Source organism: Capra hircus, chromosome 15 (assembly GCF_001704415.2).
Source record: "Capra hircus breed San Clemente chromosome 15, ASM170441v1, whole genome shotgun sequence".
NCBI lineage: Eukaryota > Metazoa > Chordata > Mammalia > Artiodactyla > Bovidae > Capra > Capra hircus.
The window spans coordinates 17,994,391-18,014,620 of NC_030822.1; the positions used below are offsets into that span (position 1 = coordinate 17,994,391).

Genomic DNA, 20,230 nt, shown 5'->3' on the forward strand with positions numbered 1-20,230 from the left:
ATTCATTGGATCATAGAAAAGGCAAGGAAATCCAGAAAAAATATCTATATGGTTCAACTCTCACATCCGTCCATGACTGCTGGAAAAACCTTAGCTTTGGCTATATGGACCTTTGATTGCAAAGTAATGTCTCTGCTTTTTAATATGCTGTCTAGGTTTGTCATAGCTTTGACATCCTTTGAACCATAAAGAAGGCTGAGTGCCAAAGAGTTGATGCTTTTGAATCGTGGTGCTGGAGAAGACTCTTGAGAGACCCTTGTACAATAAGGAGATCAAACCAGTCAATCCCAAAGGAAATCAACCCTGAATATTCACTGGAAGGACTGATGCTGAAGCTGAAGCTCCAATACTTTGGCCACCTGTTGCAAACAGCTGACTCATTGGAAAAGACCCTGATGCTGAGAAAGATTGAAGGCAAAAGGAGGAGGGGGGCATCAGAGGATGAGATGGTTAGATAGCATCACTGACTCAATGGACATGAATCTGAACAAACTCTGGGAGATAGAGAAGGACAGGTGAGTCTGGCATGCTGTATTCCATGTGGTCGCAAACAGTTGGACACAACTTAGCGACTGAACAACAGCAACAAATGTTTGATTCTTTTACACTTCAAGTCATCAAGTAACTTGAATATATTAAGATAAATCCCATATGCTCTTTTCCTCCAAGATACATTCCAGATAGTTTCCTAGATAACCTTTCCATTCAGTAAGTTCCCTGTCTTAAATTTCCCGTTGTCATATTTGTTACTTTTTAAATTAAAAAAAATTGTTTAATTTACAATGTTGTGCTGGTTTCTGCCATACAACAAGGAGAACTCAGTGATAAATAAATATATACATATGTGTGTGTTTTCAGTCGTGTCTGACTCTGCAATCCCATGGACTATAGCCTGTCAGGCTCCTCTGTCCGTGGAATTTTCCAGGCAAGAATATTGGAGTGGGTTGCCATTTCCTTCTCCAGGGGATCTTCTCTACCCAGGGATTGAACCCCTGTCTCCTGCATTGGCAGGAGATACTTTACCACTGAGCCACCTGGGAAACCCCTTAGCTTCATACAGGTAATGTATATTTATTGAAAATTTTCTTTACCAACAATGGTGAAATCAAGACCCAAACTACAAAACATGATGGCAATTGATGCTTATAAAAAATAATGCGAAGGGTTATGTTTCACAGATTTGTGCAAACTTCTTTCAAATCTCAGTCTGTCCTTTTATCAAAGAGGAGATCGCAGCATCTGTTATTCCTTGTGATTTAATAGTTTAAAAAAAACCCTGCATTCCATTGACAAAAAAGAAAAAGCTTTGCTTCCAAACAGCACTAGTCTTCAAAGTGACTTTTCCCCAACATAAATATAGAAAATAGCCTTTATTAGATGTCGCCTGATGCAAGCGCAGCCTGGGAGGTCTGAATATATACATATGCCCCCTCCCTCTTGATCCTTCCTCTCCCCCTCTCCATACCACCCCTCTAGGTCCTCACAGAGTTCCAGGCTGGGCTCCTTGTGTTATATAGCCGCTTCCCAGTCGCTACCTATTTTAGGGTTAATTTTTTATGGAGGCGCAGAACAAAATGATTTTAAAAAAAGAAAGAAAACCCGATTAAAAAAAAAACTTGGCCGAATTTATTTTCTCTAAATGTCCATTAGAGGGCGACATTTGCTTTGCTATTATATTTCCCCTAATAAGATTTAAATCGCATCAAATTTCTTTTCACACTTTTAAACAAATTGAATATCCTTACCTACTTTGACTTCCTATCTCTGTTATAGAAGATGTAGTCACATCTTGTGTCCTCTTGATTTGGTCCCTGCGGACTTAGCATCGTTCATTAGTATCAATACTTCCAGCCTTGACGCCATTCCCAGTTGTAACCACCAGGTGGCGGTATTGCATAAATAAAGATGCGCTGGAAGGCAAAATTAAGTCGAAACTGCCAAAGCAAAAGGAGTTTCACCGGGAAAGGGCAATTAATTTAAGAAGCAGAGAGAGAAACCAGACATTTCTAGTTCGTATGCAACTCACGGCCCAAGGTCAAAACCCTGCGAGATATAGTACAAAGCAGCTATTCAAGAGCGCAGGAGGAGGCTGACCTGGGGGAAATGCTTGCACAATCTCCTCCTTGCTTTTGTGGCTCCACAGGAGGAGGCGTGTCCACGTTCGTGCACGTGTCTGTGACTAGTTACAGGACAGTGGCGGGCCAGGGTGGGACCGGGCATGGATCTGCTGGATACCGCCTCTGGACGAGTGCATAAGACAGGTTTACAACGGTGCTGCTTGGAGGTCAGCTCTCATTTTACCCCGGAAGGAAAGCGAGTGCTGAGCCGAGCAGAGAGCTCGCCTGAGGGCACACCGTTAGGAAGAGGTGCGTTCAGCCAGGTGTTCCAAGCCCAGGCCACAACTAGGGACGTTTTTCATTTTCGCACACCCATTACGCACGTGTGTAATACACTGCCCTCCCCCCCCCCCCCACAGCACACACACTCGGACACGAAGCACAAGAAGGACTCAACACAGCAAGCGGCTTTGTACAGTTTAACAGGAAAGTCACCGACTCTTGCAAATCTGATCAGTTAAGGCCTTCTCCCAGGAGTAGCACTCAGACTACTGCGTGTATAATATTTCAAGTGGCGTGGAGAGGTGAGGGCGGAATCGCAGCCCTCTGGAGGCTGTCCATTTATCAGATGCCAGATTAAGAAGAATTTCTATTCTGATTGGAGCCTAGAAAGCAATGTAAAGAAAACCAGACGGATTTGGAAAGAGAAGCAAACAGGGGCAAACTCCTCGCTCCAAATACAACTGGAGTTTCGTCTCGGGAAAGGGGGAGGGGCTTGGCAGAAATTCTTGAGAGAGGTGGGGCGTCTGACTTGGGTCCCCTCCCCCAGGCCTCGGTCCCCTCCCCTAGTCCCAAACCTTTTGCTCCCCTACCCTTACTCGACTCGCTGGCTTTTGGTGTTCGGCACCAAAAGGGTTTGAAAAGGAGCTGCGGACGCCCAAAGCCTGGACGGCGGGAAGGTGGCAACACACAGTGGCTTTTCCTTTACCTCTTTCTTTAATTCGTCAGCTCCCGAGCCTAACGTTTCGATCCCCCTTTTCCCAGCCGCCAGGTCGCTCACTCGCCATCTCCTTCCCCCTCCTCCACCGAGCCTTCGGCGGCTCCTCCAGACCCTCGGCCTCCAGCCCCGCCTCTGCTGGCGCTGGGTTTCACGGGCGGCGGAGTGAAATCAGCAAAGTGACCGCCCCTCTGGGAGATCATTGGTGCAGCCCCTGCCCGTCGCGGCCAATGATTGGTGGGCCGCCCGGGTTATTTGCATGCCGGCGGCAGCCCAGTACCCAGCTGTGCGGGCGGCTGGCTCCGCGCAGAAGTTTGCAGAGAGCTTTCTCGCCGGTCGGTCCCGGACTCGCGCAACCCCGGGAGCCGCCTCCTTCGATCGCCGCCGCCCTGTTCTCTCGGGATCCCTTCTCTGCGGAGGATAGACGCTCTGCTTCAGGGAAGTTGAGGTGGACCAGGGGGATTGCGGAGGAGGAGCAGCGGAGGATCGTTCCAGTGACAGCTCGGAATCGGGACGCCGGGAGCGTGGGGCTCTGGCCGCCGCGAATCTCGCCCACCTTCCTGCGGCCGCCGGGTAGGCGGGCTGGCGATGCGGCCGCCGAGCCCTGCGGTGCCGAGAGAAAGGAGGGCGCCCCGGAGAGCCTAGAGCTTGTTTCTGCCCACTTGGGGAAGGGCTCATGGAGTTGTGAGCGCCCCTCCCTCGGCGAGGCCGCCCCGGGCAGGCTCCCCATGGCCGGGACGTACAGCTCCACTTTGAAGACGCTGGAGGACTTGACCTTGGACTCCGGGTATGGGGCCGGGGACTCGTGCCGCTCGCTCAGCCTCTCGTCCTCCAAGTCCAACTCGCAGGCGCTCAACTCTTCGGCGCAGCAACACCGCGGGGCGGCCTGGTGGTGCTACTCCGGCTCCATGAACAGCCGCCACAACAGCTGGGACACGGTGAACACGGTGCTGCCCGAGGACCCCGAAGTGGCCGACCTCTTCTCGCGCTGCCCGCGCCTGCCCGAACTGGAGGAGTTCCCCTGGACCGAGGGAGACGTGGCCCGGGTCCTTCGCAAAGGTGCCGGCGGCCGGCGGCAGCCCCTGTTCTCCGCCGAGGCGGTCAGGCGCCTGGCGGGGCTGCTCCGCCGGGCGCTCATCCGGGTGGCCCGCGAGGCGCAGCGCCTGAGCGTGCTGCACGCCAAGTGCACCCGCTTCGAGGTGCAAAGCGCCGTGCGCCTAGTGCACAGCTGGGCACTGGCCGAGAGCTGCGCGCTGGCCGCGGTCAAGGCCCTGTCCCTATACAGCATGAGCGCGGGCGACGGGCTGCGCCGGGGCAAGTCTGCGCGCTGCGGCCTCACCTTCTCAGTGGGCCGCTTCTTTCGCTGGATGGTGGACACCCGCATCTCCGTGAGAATCCACGAGTACGCGGCCATCTCGCTCACCGCCTGCATGGAGAATCTGGTGGAAGAGATCCGGGCCAGGGTGCTCGCCAGCCAGAGCCCCGACGGCGGAGGGGCCGGAGGCGGGGAGGTGTCCGCTGAGGCCCTGGAAATGGTCATCAACAATGACGCCGAGCTCTGGGGCGTCCTGCAGCCCTATGAGCATCTCATCTGCGGCAAGAACGCCAATGGTAAGCGCGTGGGCTCTGGACCCGTGGACTGGGTTGGAGGGAAGTCCAACCTGGGCTACGCAGGGGGTGAATTTCCTAGGACTAAGGAGAGTCAAGACCTGAGAGAAAGCGCTTGGTCTTTGGGTAGTGGAGTTCATTAAAGAGTCTTTTCCGAGGTTGTTCTTTCCGCGACTGACTTTCGGAGGGGAAAGTAGTGGTTGATCTGCTTCCTGTTGTGCGTCGTGTTGTCGCCGTTGGGGGCCATTCACTGATTGAACCTCTTGATGAAGCCATCCCTGAACCTCTCTCGGACTGCCTTGCGGCCCTCCCCCTTGCTTGATGGGTCTGTAGTTGGCCTCTTTCCCCCGACCACGGGGTAGATCAGCTATGGTTCGGTCCTAGTTCTGTCGAGTACAGTAGCAGCAGCCAGAGGGTCTGGGCTGCAAAGTCTTGGCTAAGTGGGATGGAAGGAGGGGAAGTGGATGCCTGGGACCTGGCCTGCCACCTTGAGCTTTGCTGGCTTGAAGGATGCCTTTCAGGGCCCTCTGGGGAAGGTGGAGTGGTAGTGGTGGGTTCTTGACTCTGAGCCCAGGATGATGGAACATGGTGACTTCTGAATCCCCTTCCCAGAAAGGGAATCACATGCCAGTTCCCAGACCTGACTTTCCAAGCTGTCACCAACCAAGTGAGCAATTAATTAAAACCCTATGTTGTATTAAGTGCATGACCTTCTAGACTTTGATGAAAGAAAGGATGACCCCATAGTCATCAACCAAGCTAGGGGGAAGAGGGGTGGGGGATGGGCAGACAGCATGGTGTCAAGTGCCAGAAAGAAACCATCTGGGTAGTTGCGTTTCTCTGAAAGAGGACATAGCTTCAGTGCAAAGAGTGGTAGGGAAGCACTTGACCTTTTCACTGGAAAGGTTATGGTGTGACCTGGGTTTAACAGTAAACTTGCCTACCAGACTCCAACTTCAGGAGTCAGCAAACCATCAGTTCTCTAGAATGCTACTTTGGCTAAACATCCTTGCAGTCTGATCGGAGGACCATTTTAGAGGCTGCATTCAATGTCAAATAAGTAGTACAGAGGAAGAGGCCAGGTGGGTATGGAAAAGGCATAGAGGGAGTCATATTTAAGTGTGTTTTACATAATCATAATAGCTAAAAATCTCAAATTAGCACTTAACAGAGTGTCAGTCACTGTTTCTATAAACTTAAGTAATCCCAGCCACCCTATTAAGTACGTACCTATAGTATTATCCCCATTAGATAGATGGGGAAACTGAGGTACCCAGCAGTCAAGTAATTAACCCAAGCTTACGCAGATATTAAGTGACAAGAATTTGAACCCAGGCAGGCTCCAGAGTTCAAGCTTTTAGCCCCCAGAGGAGAGGAAGCAGCTTTGTTTTCATTGATCCAATTTCCAAGGGGAGCGGTTGACATGTAAAGACTTCGTTTTGAAGACAGTCTGTCTCTACCAGCATGGCTGACTTTTACTTTCTTGGGTTTTGTTTTTAATTCTGGCACAACTGGAAGGAGATGCCAGGAATGGCAAGAAGAGCATTTGCCTTTTAATTTTCCTCCTCTTAGGTCAGAGTTGAGGTCAGTCCAGAATCTCAGCTGATGATGTCACAGCTGATAATTGTGCTTTGCCCTGCAGGTTTGTGGCGTCAGCACGGGGAACACAGGCTCCAGGAGAGGAAGTGGAGGGCAGGGGGATTTCCATACGGTTGTCAGAGCCCCGGGGAAGCAGTCTGAACTTTTGGCTGAGGGGAGGCCCAGTCTGAACTCAAAGAAGGAAGACTCCTAGGAGAAAAAAACAAGGCCCTAAGGTGGATAATAGGTGACAAACAAATAAAACATCCCCTTCACACAGAACTGGTGCCCCTCAGGCTGAGAGACTTCTCGGTTTTTCTAACTGTAAATTGAAGCTGTTAAGAGCAGCTGCCTCCTCGGGGCCCTCTGAAAATTCAGAATGTGAGAAGTGGCTGGAACACAGGTGTCTTCTGTGAACGGGCTTATGTCTTATCTAGGGTCATCACTCCTTGGGATTTTCTTTACAGGCTGGGGTTTTGACCCCGTGATTTGACCTCTTCCCCTCCATCCCACACCCCAAACAATCCTTCTTAAGCCATGTAGTTGAGACAGCAAGGCTCTTGTGTGACAGACAACACATCTCCAGGATGCCCAGAGCACGCGTGTCCCTCTGCTCACTTCTCAGTCCCCAGGGAGCTCTCCAGCGAGACAGGTGAGCATCACTTCCCCTGAGTAATATGGATGCTCATTTTTTATACATGAAAACCCGAGGGTGGCCCCAGTAAACGATAACCAGGCTCATTTATTAAGTCCCTTTAGACAAAGTGAAATGAATGTCTAGTAGAGAGGCTATGAATTACTAATGCCTGAGAGCTGACTTCAGAGGGAAGCACAAACTGCTTAGGAAAGAAGTGGAGAGATCCTAAACCTTTGTTGTACTGAAATAAGCCAAGGCCAGCAAGGTTACCGTCTACACAGCTCAAGTCTAAGTGGCAAATGGCCGCACACGGGAGAGTTGCTGGCTCACAGTCTTGTCCTGCTGGTCTTCCCTTCAAATTATATATTTATTGTTGTTATGCCTGCTAATTATACAGCAAGGGCACACGCATCTGAGTCAGCTCTATAGGGCTCTTAAACTTTTAATGTCTTCCAGCCGGGAATTCAAGAACCCTAATCCATCTAGTCCAGTCCATTACTCAGAATACTGGGCAGATATGGTTTTGCTCAACCCAGGATGGATGATAAAAGTTCTATGGTGTTTATAAAACATGATCTCAGCTTCATAGAGCAGCAGGAGTTATGTATCGCTTGCTCATTTAGTATCGATGTGTCTGTTCCCAGGGCAGTGTCATTAAGTGATGCTATCTTCATGGCTTCCTTAACAGAGGTAGAGAAACCGCTTTAATAGAGTGGTATTTATAAACAGGGAGCTGGCAGAAAATAGGAGCTTCTCTCATCCACACCTCCCTTCTTCCCTCCCTCACTCATTGTTGTATGTCAGTTTGATGCTGAGCATCGCTTGGGGTTTCTCCCTGGCCATTTTTCTTACTAAATGTTCATGAATGTCCATGGCCTTGGAGATAATTTCCTTCCATTCCGAGATGCTGGTTAAATGATAGGGTTTTGATGAAAATATTCCCACTCCAAAACAGTAACCAGGATGTACATGAAAGGTGCTCCTTCATAATGGTAAGGAGCGAAAACTTTGGAATCGCAGTAAGGATTTGAAGCTCACCTCTGCTATTTCTATGAGTGACCTGGGCCATATTTCCTAACCATTCTAAGCCTCAATTTTGTTATCTGTAAAATGGGAGATAATAACAGCACTTAACTCCTTAGGTTGGTGTGAGGACTGGATGATATCATAGATTTAAAGATTGAATCACATAGTAAATGCTTAATAAATAGTTGCAGTTCATTCAACAAATATTTATTGACCACTGACCCTGTCTGCACCACTATTAAAAGTATGAGGATTAATTGGGCGAGGGGGAGGGTCCTCCTCTCATGAAGCAAGCTAATGGAGGAGACAAGGAAAAAGTGAACAAATAGGGATTTACTTTTAGCAGTAAAAGTAATGGGATCTCATGACTGGGACTAATTTAAATGATGGCCAAGGAAGACCTTTCTGAAATTTCATTAGGAATAGATAATATATCAATACCACTGCTGTCTAAGGATCTCAAAGGAAAAAAAAAAAAAAGTGAGGACCTTTCTGAATTATTCGCTTACTTATCAGCTGAGGCAAATCCCAACAATCTCATTTGCAGCGGAGAAATGAAAGGGCTGTGTCTAGAAAGCTCTTCTAGTTGCAGGACTCATTTAACACCGAGCTTATAGGATGGGTTTCCATCATGATAATCAACTCCAGGAGCAAGGGTTAATTGAGCCGCTAGTTGCTGTTTAATCAGTTTCCACACCTGCGTAGTTTGGGGAGGGGGAGCAGCTACCCTCCTTTTTAACTGTTTTATTGAAGCCAAGAGAGCTAGTAAAACTGAAACAAAGCAAGCTTGTGGAAATGCAGACCCTTTTTTTCTCCCCCTTGAATGCCTGAGAAATGCAACCCAGCTTTAAGTTGTTAGAAGAACAAGGTGGGGTTGTTCCGCCTCCTCCAGGAGTTTTAGCTGCCTCCACACCAACTGAAGGGCCACCTCTCTGTGAATTTCCTCAGCACCCAGGGCAGATTCCTGGATCGTTTCCTGCGTGTGTTGCTCCTATCACTCTGTGGGCTCATGGGCATCCGTGCCTCCTGTGTGCCTCCCATGGGGTCTGGCACACAGCGACACTCCAGGAGTGGCAGTCAGACAAATGACTGATCCCACCATACAAAATGTTTAATTCCAGAAACTTCATTTGAAATCATTTGACCCCCTCAGAAGACTCTTCCCCGCTTTCTACCGTGCCTGAGAACGTCAAGTTCTCGGTGAAGAGAGGCAGCATTTTGGAGGGCACCCAAACCATGGGGACATCATTCAATCTTTTGATCCTCTAATCTCGAGCAGGGTTCCCTACACTGTGATGAGTCGGTGTAAATAGGGATTCCAGGTCACGAGGGCTTCCTTCAGTGTGCAGCACCCACAGTGGGGGTTTCACAGCAGCCGTCTAACTGGCCACAGATAGATCCACGGGAAGACTGAGTTCAAAGAGGCACTCAGTTCCCCTAAGAATAGCAATACCAATCCCATCTTGCCTGCAGAGCTGCCCTAGAGGGCAGTCTGTGGATGACTATTGCTCAGAGGGCTTCCCGGGTGGTTCAGTGGTAAAGAACCCACCTGCCAATGCGGGAGACCCAGGTTCGATCCCTGAGTCAGGAAGATCCCCTGGAGAGGGAAATGGCGACCCCATTCAGTATGCTTGCCTGGAGAATCCCATGGACAGAGGAGCCTGGTGGGCTACAGGCTATGGGGTCGCAAAGAATCGGGCACGACTGAGTGAGCATAGCTCAGCACGGCTCAGAAGAGGCTGCATCTGTGTTGTACTTCATCTGCCTCCAGTCTGAGGATGGCACTAAGGCATTCAACTACCTCCTCATCCCAGGGAGGCATGGACAGTGTCTCCAGTCTGAAGTAAGCCAGGGACGCTGGGCTGCGAATCCTCAGGCTGGTTCTTGTCCCATTTCCCCATCAGTACCTGTCCTTCCCCCAGCTGGGGCTGTGGGCGAGTGCTCTATCTGTTTCCACACTCCTCCAGCTGTAATAACAGGCCTGACCTCTGCACAGCTCAGAAACCTTTTCATCTGGGATCTTGCCCGCTGCCTATTAAAACCCATCGAGTGGGATGCTCTTTCACAGAAGGGTCTCTGGGAACCCAGGATTCACAGCTTGGTAATGGCCGGACCAGGGCCAAACCCCATGTCACTCATGCCCTAGGCCTATGCTTCTTCTGTGAAGAGTCCCAGAAACAAAGATAGAGAGGGACAGGGCGGTATTTGCCCCTCTGCCAGTGGAGGTGAGGGCCAGACTCACAGACTCAGTGGTACCTATCGTAGATCTTACTTGTTAATGGCCTGCTGTGTCTAGGTACTTTACATCCTTTAGGCCAGAGAATCTTCACAACCAAGGTGAAAACCAAGCATCAAGGCCCAAGAATGGAGCTCCCTCCAGAGGATGTGTTATGCTGTTTAAACGCTGCTTGCTGGTGGGCCCAGAGTGTCCCGCAGGTGGCATCCATTTTAAGATGCTTTTATTGCTACTTCGAGGGCCTTACAAGTGTCAGCAGCTGAGTGATCAACAAGCTCAGCTGAATGGAAAAGCTGCCGCCTCCATCTTCCAAGAGCAGGGAGAGCCAGCTTGGAGGAGGACACTCAGCAGGAGAGAACCCGAAGGGAGCCCATGTTTAGGCCACTGGCCTCAGGACACTCAACTCATTTGCTCTGGAGCCGGCAGAAAGTCTTCTGTGAAGGGGCCTCTGATTTCCTCCGAGTCCCCTACAGTGTTAGGCCGTTGGTGAAACCTCAGAGCCGGGAGCACAGGCAGAGAAGGAATCGGCGTAGCAAGAGCGGAGATGCTTCGGCTTTGAAGTCTGAGCTGGGCCCCAAATTGCCTTGCCTCTTACCAGGGCCTGGAGCAAGTCACTTCAAGTCCCCAACTCTAAAGCGCAGGGCCTGCTCTTCATCCACAGGCGGTTATGCCCCGTGAATACTCACTGCTCCCAGGACGTCAGAGCTGACTCTGGGTTGAGCGTTGAGAACTTGCCCAGGGTGGGGCGGCCTGGGTGTCATTCCTGGCGCCCTCCCTCGTGAGTTGTGTGATCCCAGGCAGGGTCACTGCTATGCCTTGGTTTCTTCCTCCGTAACAGGATTTGGACCGCATTGCTTTTTTTTTAAATTTTTTTATTTTGGCCTCACTGAATCTTGGTTGTGGTGCACGGGCTTTTCTCTAGTTGCTACACTTAGGGGTTTCTCTAGCTGTGACACAAGGGCTTTGTTGCTGTGCAACATTTGGGATCTTTGTTCCCCGACCAGGGATCAAGCCTGCATACCCTGCCTTGGGAGGCGGATTCTTAACTGCTGGACCACCAGGGAAGTCCCTGGACTGGGTACATTGTGTTGCAGGGCTGAATTGTGCCCTGAAGTATACTTAGCAGCATCCCAGCCCCCACCCACTAGATGCCAGTAGCATCCTCCCTGCCCCACTCTCCCCACCCCAGCTGGCCAGTTGTGACAATCAAAAATGCCTCTAGACACTGACAGATGTCTGTTAGAGGGGGCAGAATTGCCCCTGGTTGAGAAATACTGCTCTGTAGTAGAGCTGAAAAGAGTACACAATTCGTAGGATGTTTGGGAGGATTTACTAAAGGTCTCTGTAAGGGACTTTGCACTGGGCCTGCACATAAAATAGTCATTCTAATCACTGTTACATTTTTTTGCAAACTGTATTGCATGCACCAGTCGAGTTCATTTTTTGCTGAAGTGGGCATTGGTAGTGCAGGGGAGGACCGTGACCCAAATCCCAGGGTGACAAGGATGAGTCACACAGTCTTCCTGGGTGACTAATCGGGAGGAGGAAGTTATGGAATCTGGAAAAAGCACCTTTGCACCCTGCTCAGTTATGGCTCCTCTTGCCCTCAAGATGAAGCGGGCTGGCAGTGAGAGCCGACCCTCCCTCTGAGCTCAAGGCTGACCCTGCCGGGAGGACAGTGATGGCACAGACTCAAAGCTGCGCTCATTCTGCTGGGGAGTCACTCTGCTATGTGTCTGGGACCCCGCCTTGTGCAGCTGCCAAGCGCAGAGCCACAGGACAGCAGGTGTTTTGTGTTTGCCGGCCTGTCATGTAAACATACTTTGTGGTCTTCTTGCTTGTTTTAAAAAAGGCCTAAATGGTTTTGCAACTTTGGCGGTAGGCTTGGAGCAGCTTCCCGAATTGGGAGGAGAAGCTTCAGAAACACCACCCCGAGTAAGCCTGAGGAATGCCACGCCGGCCTCGTTAATCAGCTGCTTGCCGAGCGCCAGCTACATCCAAGGCCACTGAGACAGATGGGAGGAGGACGGGAATGATCTTGCCCGTCAAGAAGTTTAGAATCTATAGTAGAGATGGCAAGGGGCTTCCCTGGTGGTCCAGACGTTAAAGAATCCTCCTGCAATGCAGGAGACCTGGGTTCTCCCCTTGGGTTGAGAAGATCCCCTGGAGAAGGGTATGGCTACCCACTCCAGTATTCCTGCCTGGGAAATCCCAGGGAGAGAGGAGACGGGCGGGTTACAGCCCATGGGGTCGCAAAGAGTCAGGCATGACGGAGTGACCATCCACGCACGCTGGGAAAGCAAAGCATGTCCATGGATCCTTCCAAGGATGTTTAGGGTCCTTACATTCAAATGACAGATGATGCTAAAGCCCCATCTTCCCCACTGCCCATCAGGGGTGTTTTTCATGAGCCATTTCACTTAATCCTCCCAAGCCGCTCTGTAAGACAGATATACTGTCCCCCTCATAGGTGGGGACCTTGAAGCTTTGGGTGCCTGCAGAGCTCAAAGGGGAGAGGTGAGCCCTGGCTGGGTGGGAGGGAGGGAGTCGGGGCTGTTCTGTGGAGGATGTGGCATGTGGTCCAGGGGCACTTGGGCGGGCTGGGCTGTGACGGGGAAGGGGAAGTGGTGCTGAGAGCATGCAGGCTTCCAGGCAGAGGGAACAGTGTGAGCAAAGACCTGGAAGCCAGTGTGTGTGTGTTGGAAAAGTGACCCTCTTTGGCTGGAAGGTTCAGACGCATGACGAGGAGGAGCAGGGCAGATAACACAGCAGAGAGGAAAACTTTCCCACATCTTTTATCCAGATGTTAAGGAGCCTGCCAGAGCTCAGGAAGAGAGTTTTCCAAAACTCATTTTTATAATTCAGAAATGGAGTGTGTCTGCTCCCCAGCGCATCGTAACCACAGCCTCAGACCTCCCATTACCCCTCTTGTTGATTGAAAGCTTGACCTCAGAAACGGCCCCCGGCCTCTGTCCTAAGACTACAAGTAAGGAAAGAAGACGTTTACCCCAGCAGACCTGGGCTGAGAGGGCCTGAAGAGCGAGGCTGCCATCAACTTTACTTCCCTCATGCAATTTGACTTCTGACCTGGCATTTCTTGCGAGGCCCTGAATGTAGCATTTCAAGCCAGAGCAGTCCCAACAGGGAATGAAGATTGGGGCTGGCACACCTGTTAAATGAGGCTGTTGGCCTGACTCTTGCCAAGGCAGGATTCTCAAACGTGGAAGCAGCGAGGGAAAGAAAACAGGATAAGAGGGTCCCAGAACTTTAGATTTGGGCTTGGTATGTTCAGCTTCCAGTTTGGACCATATCATTTTGAAAACAACAGCTCAATTCTGAGAGATTTAGTCACCTTCCCATTCTTGCTGAAGGTGTTTCCAGAGCACTAATAATCAAGATTTCAGGAGTCCTGTTAACTGTTTGATATTGTGGAACCATCTTCGAGCTCAGTGCCACCTGCACTGAACTCCCTAGAGTCCACCTGAATTCCGCTGACAGTAGTGAAATGAGATGGGTCATCAATGGCTTAGCCCATAACTCGGGTGTTAGACCTTTTCCTGACCCCCAGTGTTATAAGGAATTTGTCACTTGAAAAAGAGAAATCTCATGAATATTTTGCTATATATATATATATATACACACACACACACAATCATTTATGATTAATGGCTTCAGTCCATTGTTTTCTAAAACTGAGCTAGGCAAGAGGTTAGGGGTAGGGGGTGGTCAGGTCCATGATGAAAAAATTACATAGGAAAGCTGAATTTGGAAGTACCAGAGGTAGAAGGTTAGGGGTGGGGGGAGATTAAAGAGGACCACAAGGAGAGTGAAACAGTTCTTTTAGTGCATGAAAATTGTCCCTAAAATTGAGGCAGCAAAATTTTGTTGAAATTTTTACAGCTTTTCTCCTGTATCTTTTAAGATAGTGAAAGCATTATTTGCAGTGAGGAGAGCTGTTCATGAACACGCGTTTTTCACAGACCAAGCAAGTGTATATGCTGAAGCATCATGGACCGCCCGGTTCAGAGTGAAGGCTGTGAATCCAGAAAATTCTGGGTTGGAGCTTGGCCTCTCCATGACCTGGAGTGAATCACTCCATCTTCTTGGCTCTCTGTTACTTATCTGTGGCGTGAAGAGGTTGGACTAGATTCTCCAAGGGCCCCTCTGTCTCCGATAATGTTCCTAGACCCCACGTGGATCTTGTGAAGTCACTTTCCCAAGGTCGAGCCCTGTAATTAGTATCCTTGGGAAAGAAATGGCCTGGGATGGGGCTGGCCAAGCTCTCGAAAAGACGGCCCGGGTAGTAGGACCAAATACCATCCTTTTTATATTAGGATTAACTGTGATTACTCTGCTTAGAGTTTTTCTTCCCCCACTTTCTTCAGAAGGTGAGTTCTGTCTACTCTTGGCCGACGCACCCCTCCAGCGCTCAGCAGCTGCGTCCAGGTCCTGGCTGGCCTGCTGGGTGGTGGGATCAGCCCGAGGTGACTTCATGCAGCCGCTGTTTGCAGCCCGCCTACCCGGCCTCAGATATTTATAGCAGGGAGCAGCTAGGAAAAAAAAATTAAATATGCTACACCCTTCTTTATACTGTGTGGGACAGAGACAGGCATTGTGAGGAATTTAGAAGGCAGGGCAGTATAATCCAGCAAGATATTTTTAAATGCTATTTGTTGCAGTTGGCAGGGCCGGTTCTTCAAAGGGAGGGAAAGTGAGAGTAAGTGAGGATGACAGGCTGCCAAGAATTCTGAAATTGAGACGGGCAGCTCGGCACCCCAAGGGTACAGGTTCTGAACCCCGATTTCCTTCAGTCGCAGAGTTTGAGCAGGGCTTGGGGAGGTCCCCACCAGAGCCGGGTGAGTGGGGCGGCTTGTCCTTCTCCCTACCCAGCCCGTCTACTCTAGGAATTCCCAAGTTCAAGATGAATCAAATGTGCTGGAGAAGCAGCAGTCGTGGCTGAAAAAGAGTGGCTCCTGTGAAAAGAGAGACCCGGTGCTGCTGCTTTAACTCATTTCAGCAGCCGGGAAAACCACGTTGTGCATGGGGACTCCATTTGGAAGCAAGTTGCTCGCAGCTGTTCTCCTGGATGTGCGATCTCTCCAGGACGAGCCAGGCAGGCCAGGGCTGTGCCGGGACCCAGTTCAGTAGCAGGTGAGAGGGCCTTCGGGGTAGAGCTCTCCCTGGAAAGATGACAGAGACGCACCCCACCCCCGCCGCCGCCCCCCCACACCCCCCCGCCGCCACCACCTGTCCCGCGGATACTTGTAAGCATCCTGGGAGAAGCTGCCGTGGTTTCTACTGTGCTGGTCTTGCAGGACGCAGGGTGGTTATGGTGGGAGGGTCTGGGGACTGGGATCCAAGGAGAGGCTAAGAGTTCAGTTTCGAGTGCATCAACTTTTTTGTTCAGCATATATGTATTGAGGACTTCCTGTGTGCAGTGTTGGAACAAATGAATATGAGAGACTCGAAGGAGGGGAGGGTGCAGGCCCAGCGGATCATGATGAGGAGGAAAGCCTGCTGGAGGAGACCCGGTGAGGCCTGCCAGGCTGGGGAAGGCAGCTCTGAGCAGAGGGAGCAGCAAGTGTGGGGTGAGGCCCTGGAGGCCGGCGGGACACGTAACAGGAGCCGGGTGTATACGTATTAAGGAGACGTGATCAGAGACGGGAGGGAGGGAGTGGCCAGCCAGGTAGGGCCTTGGAGGCCACTGCATGGCACCTTGGCTTCCAATTCTAAGTCTGCTGGGAGCCCCTGGAGGGGCCGAGGCCCAGGAATGACATGGTGTGATGTACGTTTTAACTAACAAGATCACGCTCTCTGCCGTGTTGGATATGAACTGTAGCATCAAGCAGGGGCGTGGCATGACTGCTCAGGACCCTTTGGCGATGATCCAGGTGAGAGGATGGTGGCTTGGGTGTCAGTGGAGGAGGTTATTGATGGCTGTTTTGTTTGTTTGTTTTTTAAGATTTTTTTTCATGCTGGCCGTTTTCAAAGTCTTTATTGAATTTGTTTCGATAATGCTTCTGTTTTACGTTTTGGGTTTTTGGCTGCAAGGCATGCGGGATCCTAGCTCCCCGACCAGGGACTGAACCCGCACTGCCTGTATTGGAAGGCGAAGTCTTAACCCCCGGACCTCCAGGGAAGTCCTTGGTGGTGCATTCTGAAGTCCGAGCCAGCGGGACTTGCCAATAGCTTGGATGTGAGGGATGAGTGAGGAATCCGTGTGACCCCCCAGGTGTATGGTCTGAGCAACTGAAAGAGTGGCCGTGGATTGAAAGCAGAACAGCTCTGTACGGAAGAAGCAGGGCTGAGCCAGAGACCCAAGTGTGGTTTTGGTTGCTTGTCTCAAACTTTATACAGAGAGAGATCGAGCAGGAGGTGGCCTCCTGTCTCCTTGACTGGAGGAAAGGCGACCGTGAACATCTTTAGTCACTATGGATTGACGCGTTGCCCTCCTTTGCCTTCCCCGAGGATAGGCACTGCGCAGCAGAGCCGGTTAGGATGTCAGGCAGTGGAGATTTAATTTTCAGTCTTATCATTCCTTGGTTGCTGGCCTTAAGATGGCCCCCCCTAAACTTTGCCTTCTAGCTTCTTCACAGGCAGCCAGCAGCCTTTAATGAAGATCGTCAGGTCCATTGTCTCCTGTCCTTAGTGTGAGGTCTGTTTAATTAGGCCCAGTTGTTCTGTGGATTGCTGTGACTTTGAGCATGTGTCCTTCAGTTCTGGGAAAGCGAGCTTCCATTTCCAAGCAGCTTTGGATTCCTGGGGGTCAAGTCTGGGTCAGAAATTTAGCCGGAAAGAGAACCGTTGGGGGCGATTTGAGAGGGCACAGGGGCCTGGAGGGGTCTCAGAAAGGCCTTGGGAGCAACCAGGTGTCAGTGAGATGATTTGACCCCTGCTGCTCAGATGACACCGGTGGCTAAGAGATGGAACCTGAGAGTTACCACTGCCTGATAGCCAACTGGTTACTTCATCTCTGAACCTCAGTCTTCCTCTTCTGTTTAATGGGTATACCATGGTTCCTAACTTAGAGTTGTTTCAGGGACTCTTAACCCGGGATTCACACTAGAATCACCTGAAATGCTTTTAAAAAGAAAAAGTGTGTGTGTGTTCACACTAGAATCACCTGAAATGCTTTTAAAAAGAAAGTGTGCTTGTGCGCGTGCGCGTGCGCAGGCCCTATCTCCAGAAATTCTGGTATAAGTGATCTGAAATAGGGTCCAGACCATATGGGTAGTAGTTCTTGGGAGAGTCTGATGCTCTATGAGCACTCAGACATTAGCTATTATTTGTGGTAAAACGAAATCATTGTTCTAGAGCATTCGAGTCTGCCCCACCCAGGATGGTGACTTCCCTTCACTTCCCAGCCATGCTGATTTGGCTTGCTCCCCTGGCGGGATCACCAAAACACACCCAAGAGAAGCTTGAGCTGTGAGGTTCGCATGAAAAGAGCACGGTTAGATCTAGAATGGCAGTGGCACCCTGTAATGATGTTACCCAGCCCGCTGCTGAAAGAGGGAGATTAATTCCATCTTTTAGAGGAAGAAACTGAGGCTCAGGGAATTTCAGTCACTTGTTCAAAGTCATACAGCTAATGAGAGGTGGAGACGATAATCAAACGCCGGCAGCCTCACCCCTGGCTCCCCGCTCAGCCACACCCTGTCGCCTCCAACCCAGAGAAGCTGAGAGACTCAGTGCTCAGCTCCGGTCTCCAGCACATGCCTGCTACATGTTGAGCCCTTATAAAGTCCCAGCCCTTGCCGCATGTTTCACGTGTATGGTATTGAGTAGTCTGCGATTGCCCAGTGAGGTTTGCATTCTTAATCTCATTTGACAGCTGAAGAGACTGGGGCTCAGAGAGGTCAAGGTAACATAGCTGGAAGATCAGCTGGGCTCCAAGGTCTTCATTCACCAGGCTGCCTCTGTCCTCGGCGGCAGCCTGGGTGGGGTGAAGCACATGCAGAGATTTCCTGAGCCAAGAAATGAATGGGTTGGTCCAAGAGGGCTAGAGGAAAAGCATCCCTCATGGCTTCCGAAGGACCAAGCCATTTAGGTACCTTAAAATAGTAACATCGCTCAGAGGGGTGACCAACCTGACCCGCCTGAGGGCTGTGGTATAGATACTTGTTTCTCTGGGAGTTAAAAGCCATATTCTGCGAAGCACGGTGCTTCTCTTCTGTTGCTGTGAATGAAATAACCTCTGAGAGATTGTGTGGGTTGCTTAAAATAGTTTCAGAGGAAGAGAGTTTGGAAGCTGTTAGCTTCTCGAGTCTATTTCCTCCTGATTTATGACACCTTAGAGAATGCTGGGCCTCTTCTTGTTTATAATCTGGTTTTTTCTTTCTACCATATTTTAGCCCTTGTGTCATCATAAGATGAAAGAATTTGTCACCCAAAAAAGTGACAACCTTTCCTAAGTAATTTAATCAGAGGCTCTAGACACATTTTTTTTTTTTTCTTTTAAAAGGAAAAAAAAAAGTGAGGCAAGGCCATTTGTTTTCCAATCTCTCTCTTCCAGCTGCAGAGGTTCCAAAATCATAGTGATGATGTTTATTCTGGGGCAGGATGAATTTGTTTTATTCCTTCACACTAAGGTCTGCCCTGAGAAGCACATGTTTTCTTACAGTCTTCCTAGCATGGACACCTGACATACTGAGAGGGAGAGGAATTGCTCTACTCAGCACAGCAGCCAGTAGACTTGTGAAGCTATTGAAATTTAATAAAATTCAATACGGTTAAAACATCGTGCACGTGACATTTCCAGTAATCACTGGTCATGGGAGGCAGGTGGCTGTCAGACTGGACAAAGCAGATATGGACCATCTCCATCACTGCGGACATTCCATGGGGCATGTGGCCACCAAAGTGAGTCACTGCTTGGTCACTTGGGGCCAGCTGAGTTTTCACAGGTCTCAAAATTTTAACCATTATCTATCCTCTCTGAAGCCATCTGTGTACAGAAACAAAGATTCATGGATGTGGAGATTGAGGCCATGGAGTCGTGTGGCTCTAACCTCTAGACCCTTGACACAAGGTCAGCTTTTATGATTTCCAAGCTGCCTGGCCTGGAGCAAGTTAGCCTCTGAAGTTATCACTGTCCGTTATCAGTGAACTGGTGATCTGAAAGTACTCTGTAGGGGTTTTGTGACCATTAAACAAAATAAAAAAGTACACATACAACCCTTAGCAGAATGCTTGACACATGGTAACAACTTACATGTGTTACAAAGTTGTTCATAGGTTTTCTCATTTGAGTCGTTGTTGTCATTTTCAACAATGGCTCAAATGAGTTGTTGTTGACTTCCCTGGTGGCCCAGACCGTAAAACGTCTGCCTACAATGCGGGAGACCCAGGTTCAATCCCTGGGTCAGGAAGATCCCCTGGAGAAGGCAATGGCAACCCACTCCAGTATTCTTGCCTGAAAAATCCCATGAACGGAGGAGCCTGGTAGGCTACAGTCCATGGGGTCCTAAAGAGTCAGACACTACTGAATAACTTCACTGTTATTTTCAAGACAATGAAACGGGCTTGGGGGAACACTATTGCTGCTGGCCCTGCTGGTGCTCCTAGAACCAAGCAGTAGGACTTGAACTTGAGTTCTGCTTTTTCTCCTCCACATCTCTTCTCTCCTCCAGGGCTGGTTGGGTAACCCTTTGTCATAAGTCAGAAGAGGTCTGTCTGAACTAGAACCTCTCATTCGGGAACTGCCTATTCCTTCTACCCTTTGAGGTGAACTCTTTTCAGAGGTGTTTTGCCTAAAGCCTGCCTGTCATGTCCACATGGAGAACTGCTACCAGGCGACCTCCTTCCAGAGTCTTTGGCTTCTTGGAGGTTGACGTTTATCCAAGAGATTAAGGCTGTTAGTGGTCTACCTGCCCTGTGGTCCTTTTGTGTCTTTTGCTATATGAGGACTGAGCCTGAGAGAGCCCTCAGTTCTGGCAGAGGATGACTTTGAAAGGAACCATCCCCTGTAAAGAGTAGGACCAGGAGAGGCCTCTCTGATGTGATGAATAGAACGGGTCTGAGAGGATGTTTGCTCACCTCTGGAGCCTGGGTTTAACCCCTGACTCTACTACTCACTTGTCCAAATTATA

At 50.1% G+C, this 20,230-nt stretch overlaps 1 protein-coding gene across 2 annotated transcripts in view; it reads left to right on the forward strand.

Moving 5' to 3' along the window:
• ABTB2 (ankyrin repeat and BTB domain containing 2) overlaps positions 3,341-20,230 on the forward strand; it is a 182,615-nt gene continuing 165,725 nt past the window's right edge. For both annotated transcript variants that reach the window (XM_018059255.1, XM_018059256.1), the window contains exon 1: positions 3,341-4,665. In XM_018059255.1, coding sequence (XP_017914744.1) covers positions 3,783-4,665 — 883 coding nt within the window. In that variant the 5' untranslated portion in view covers positions 3,341-3,782. The remainder of the gene's footprint in view (positions 4,666-20,230) is intronic.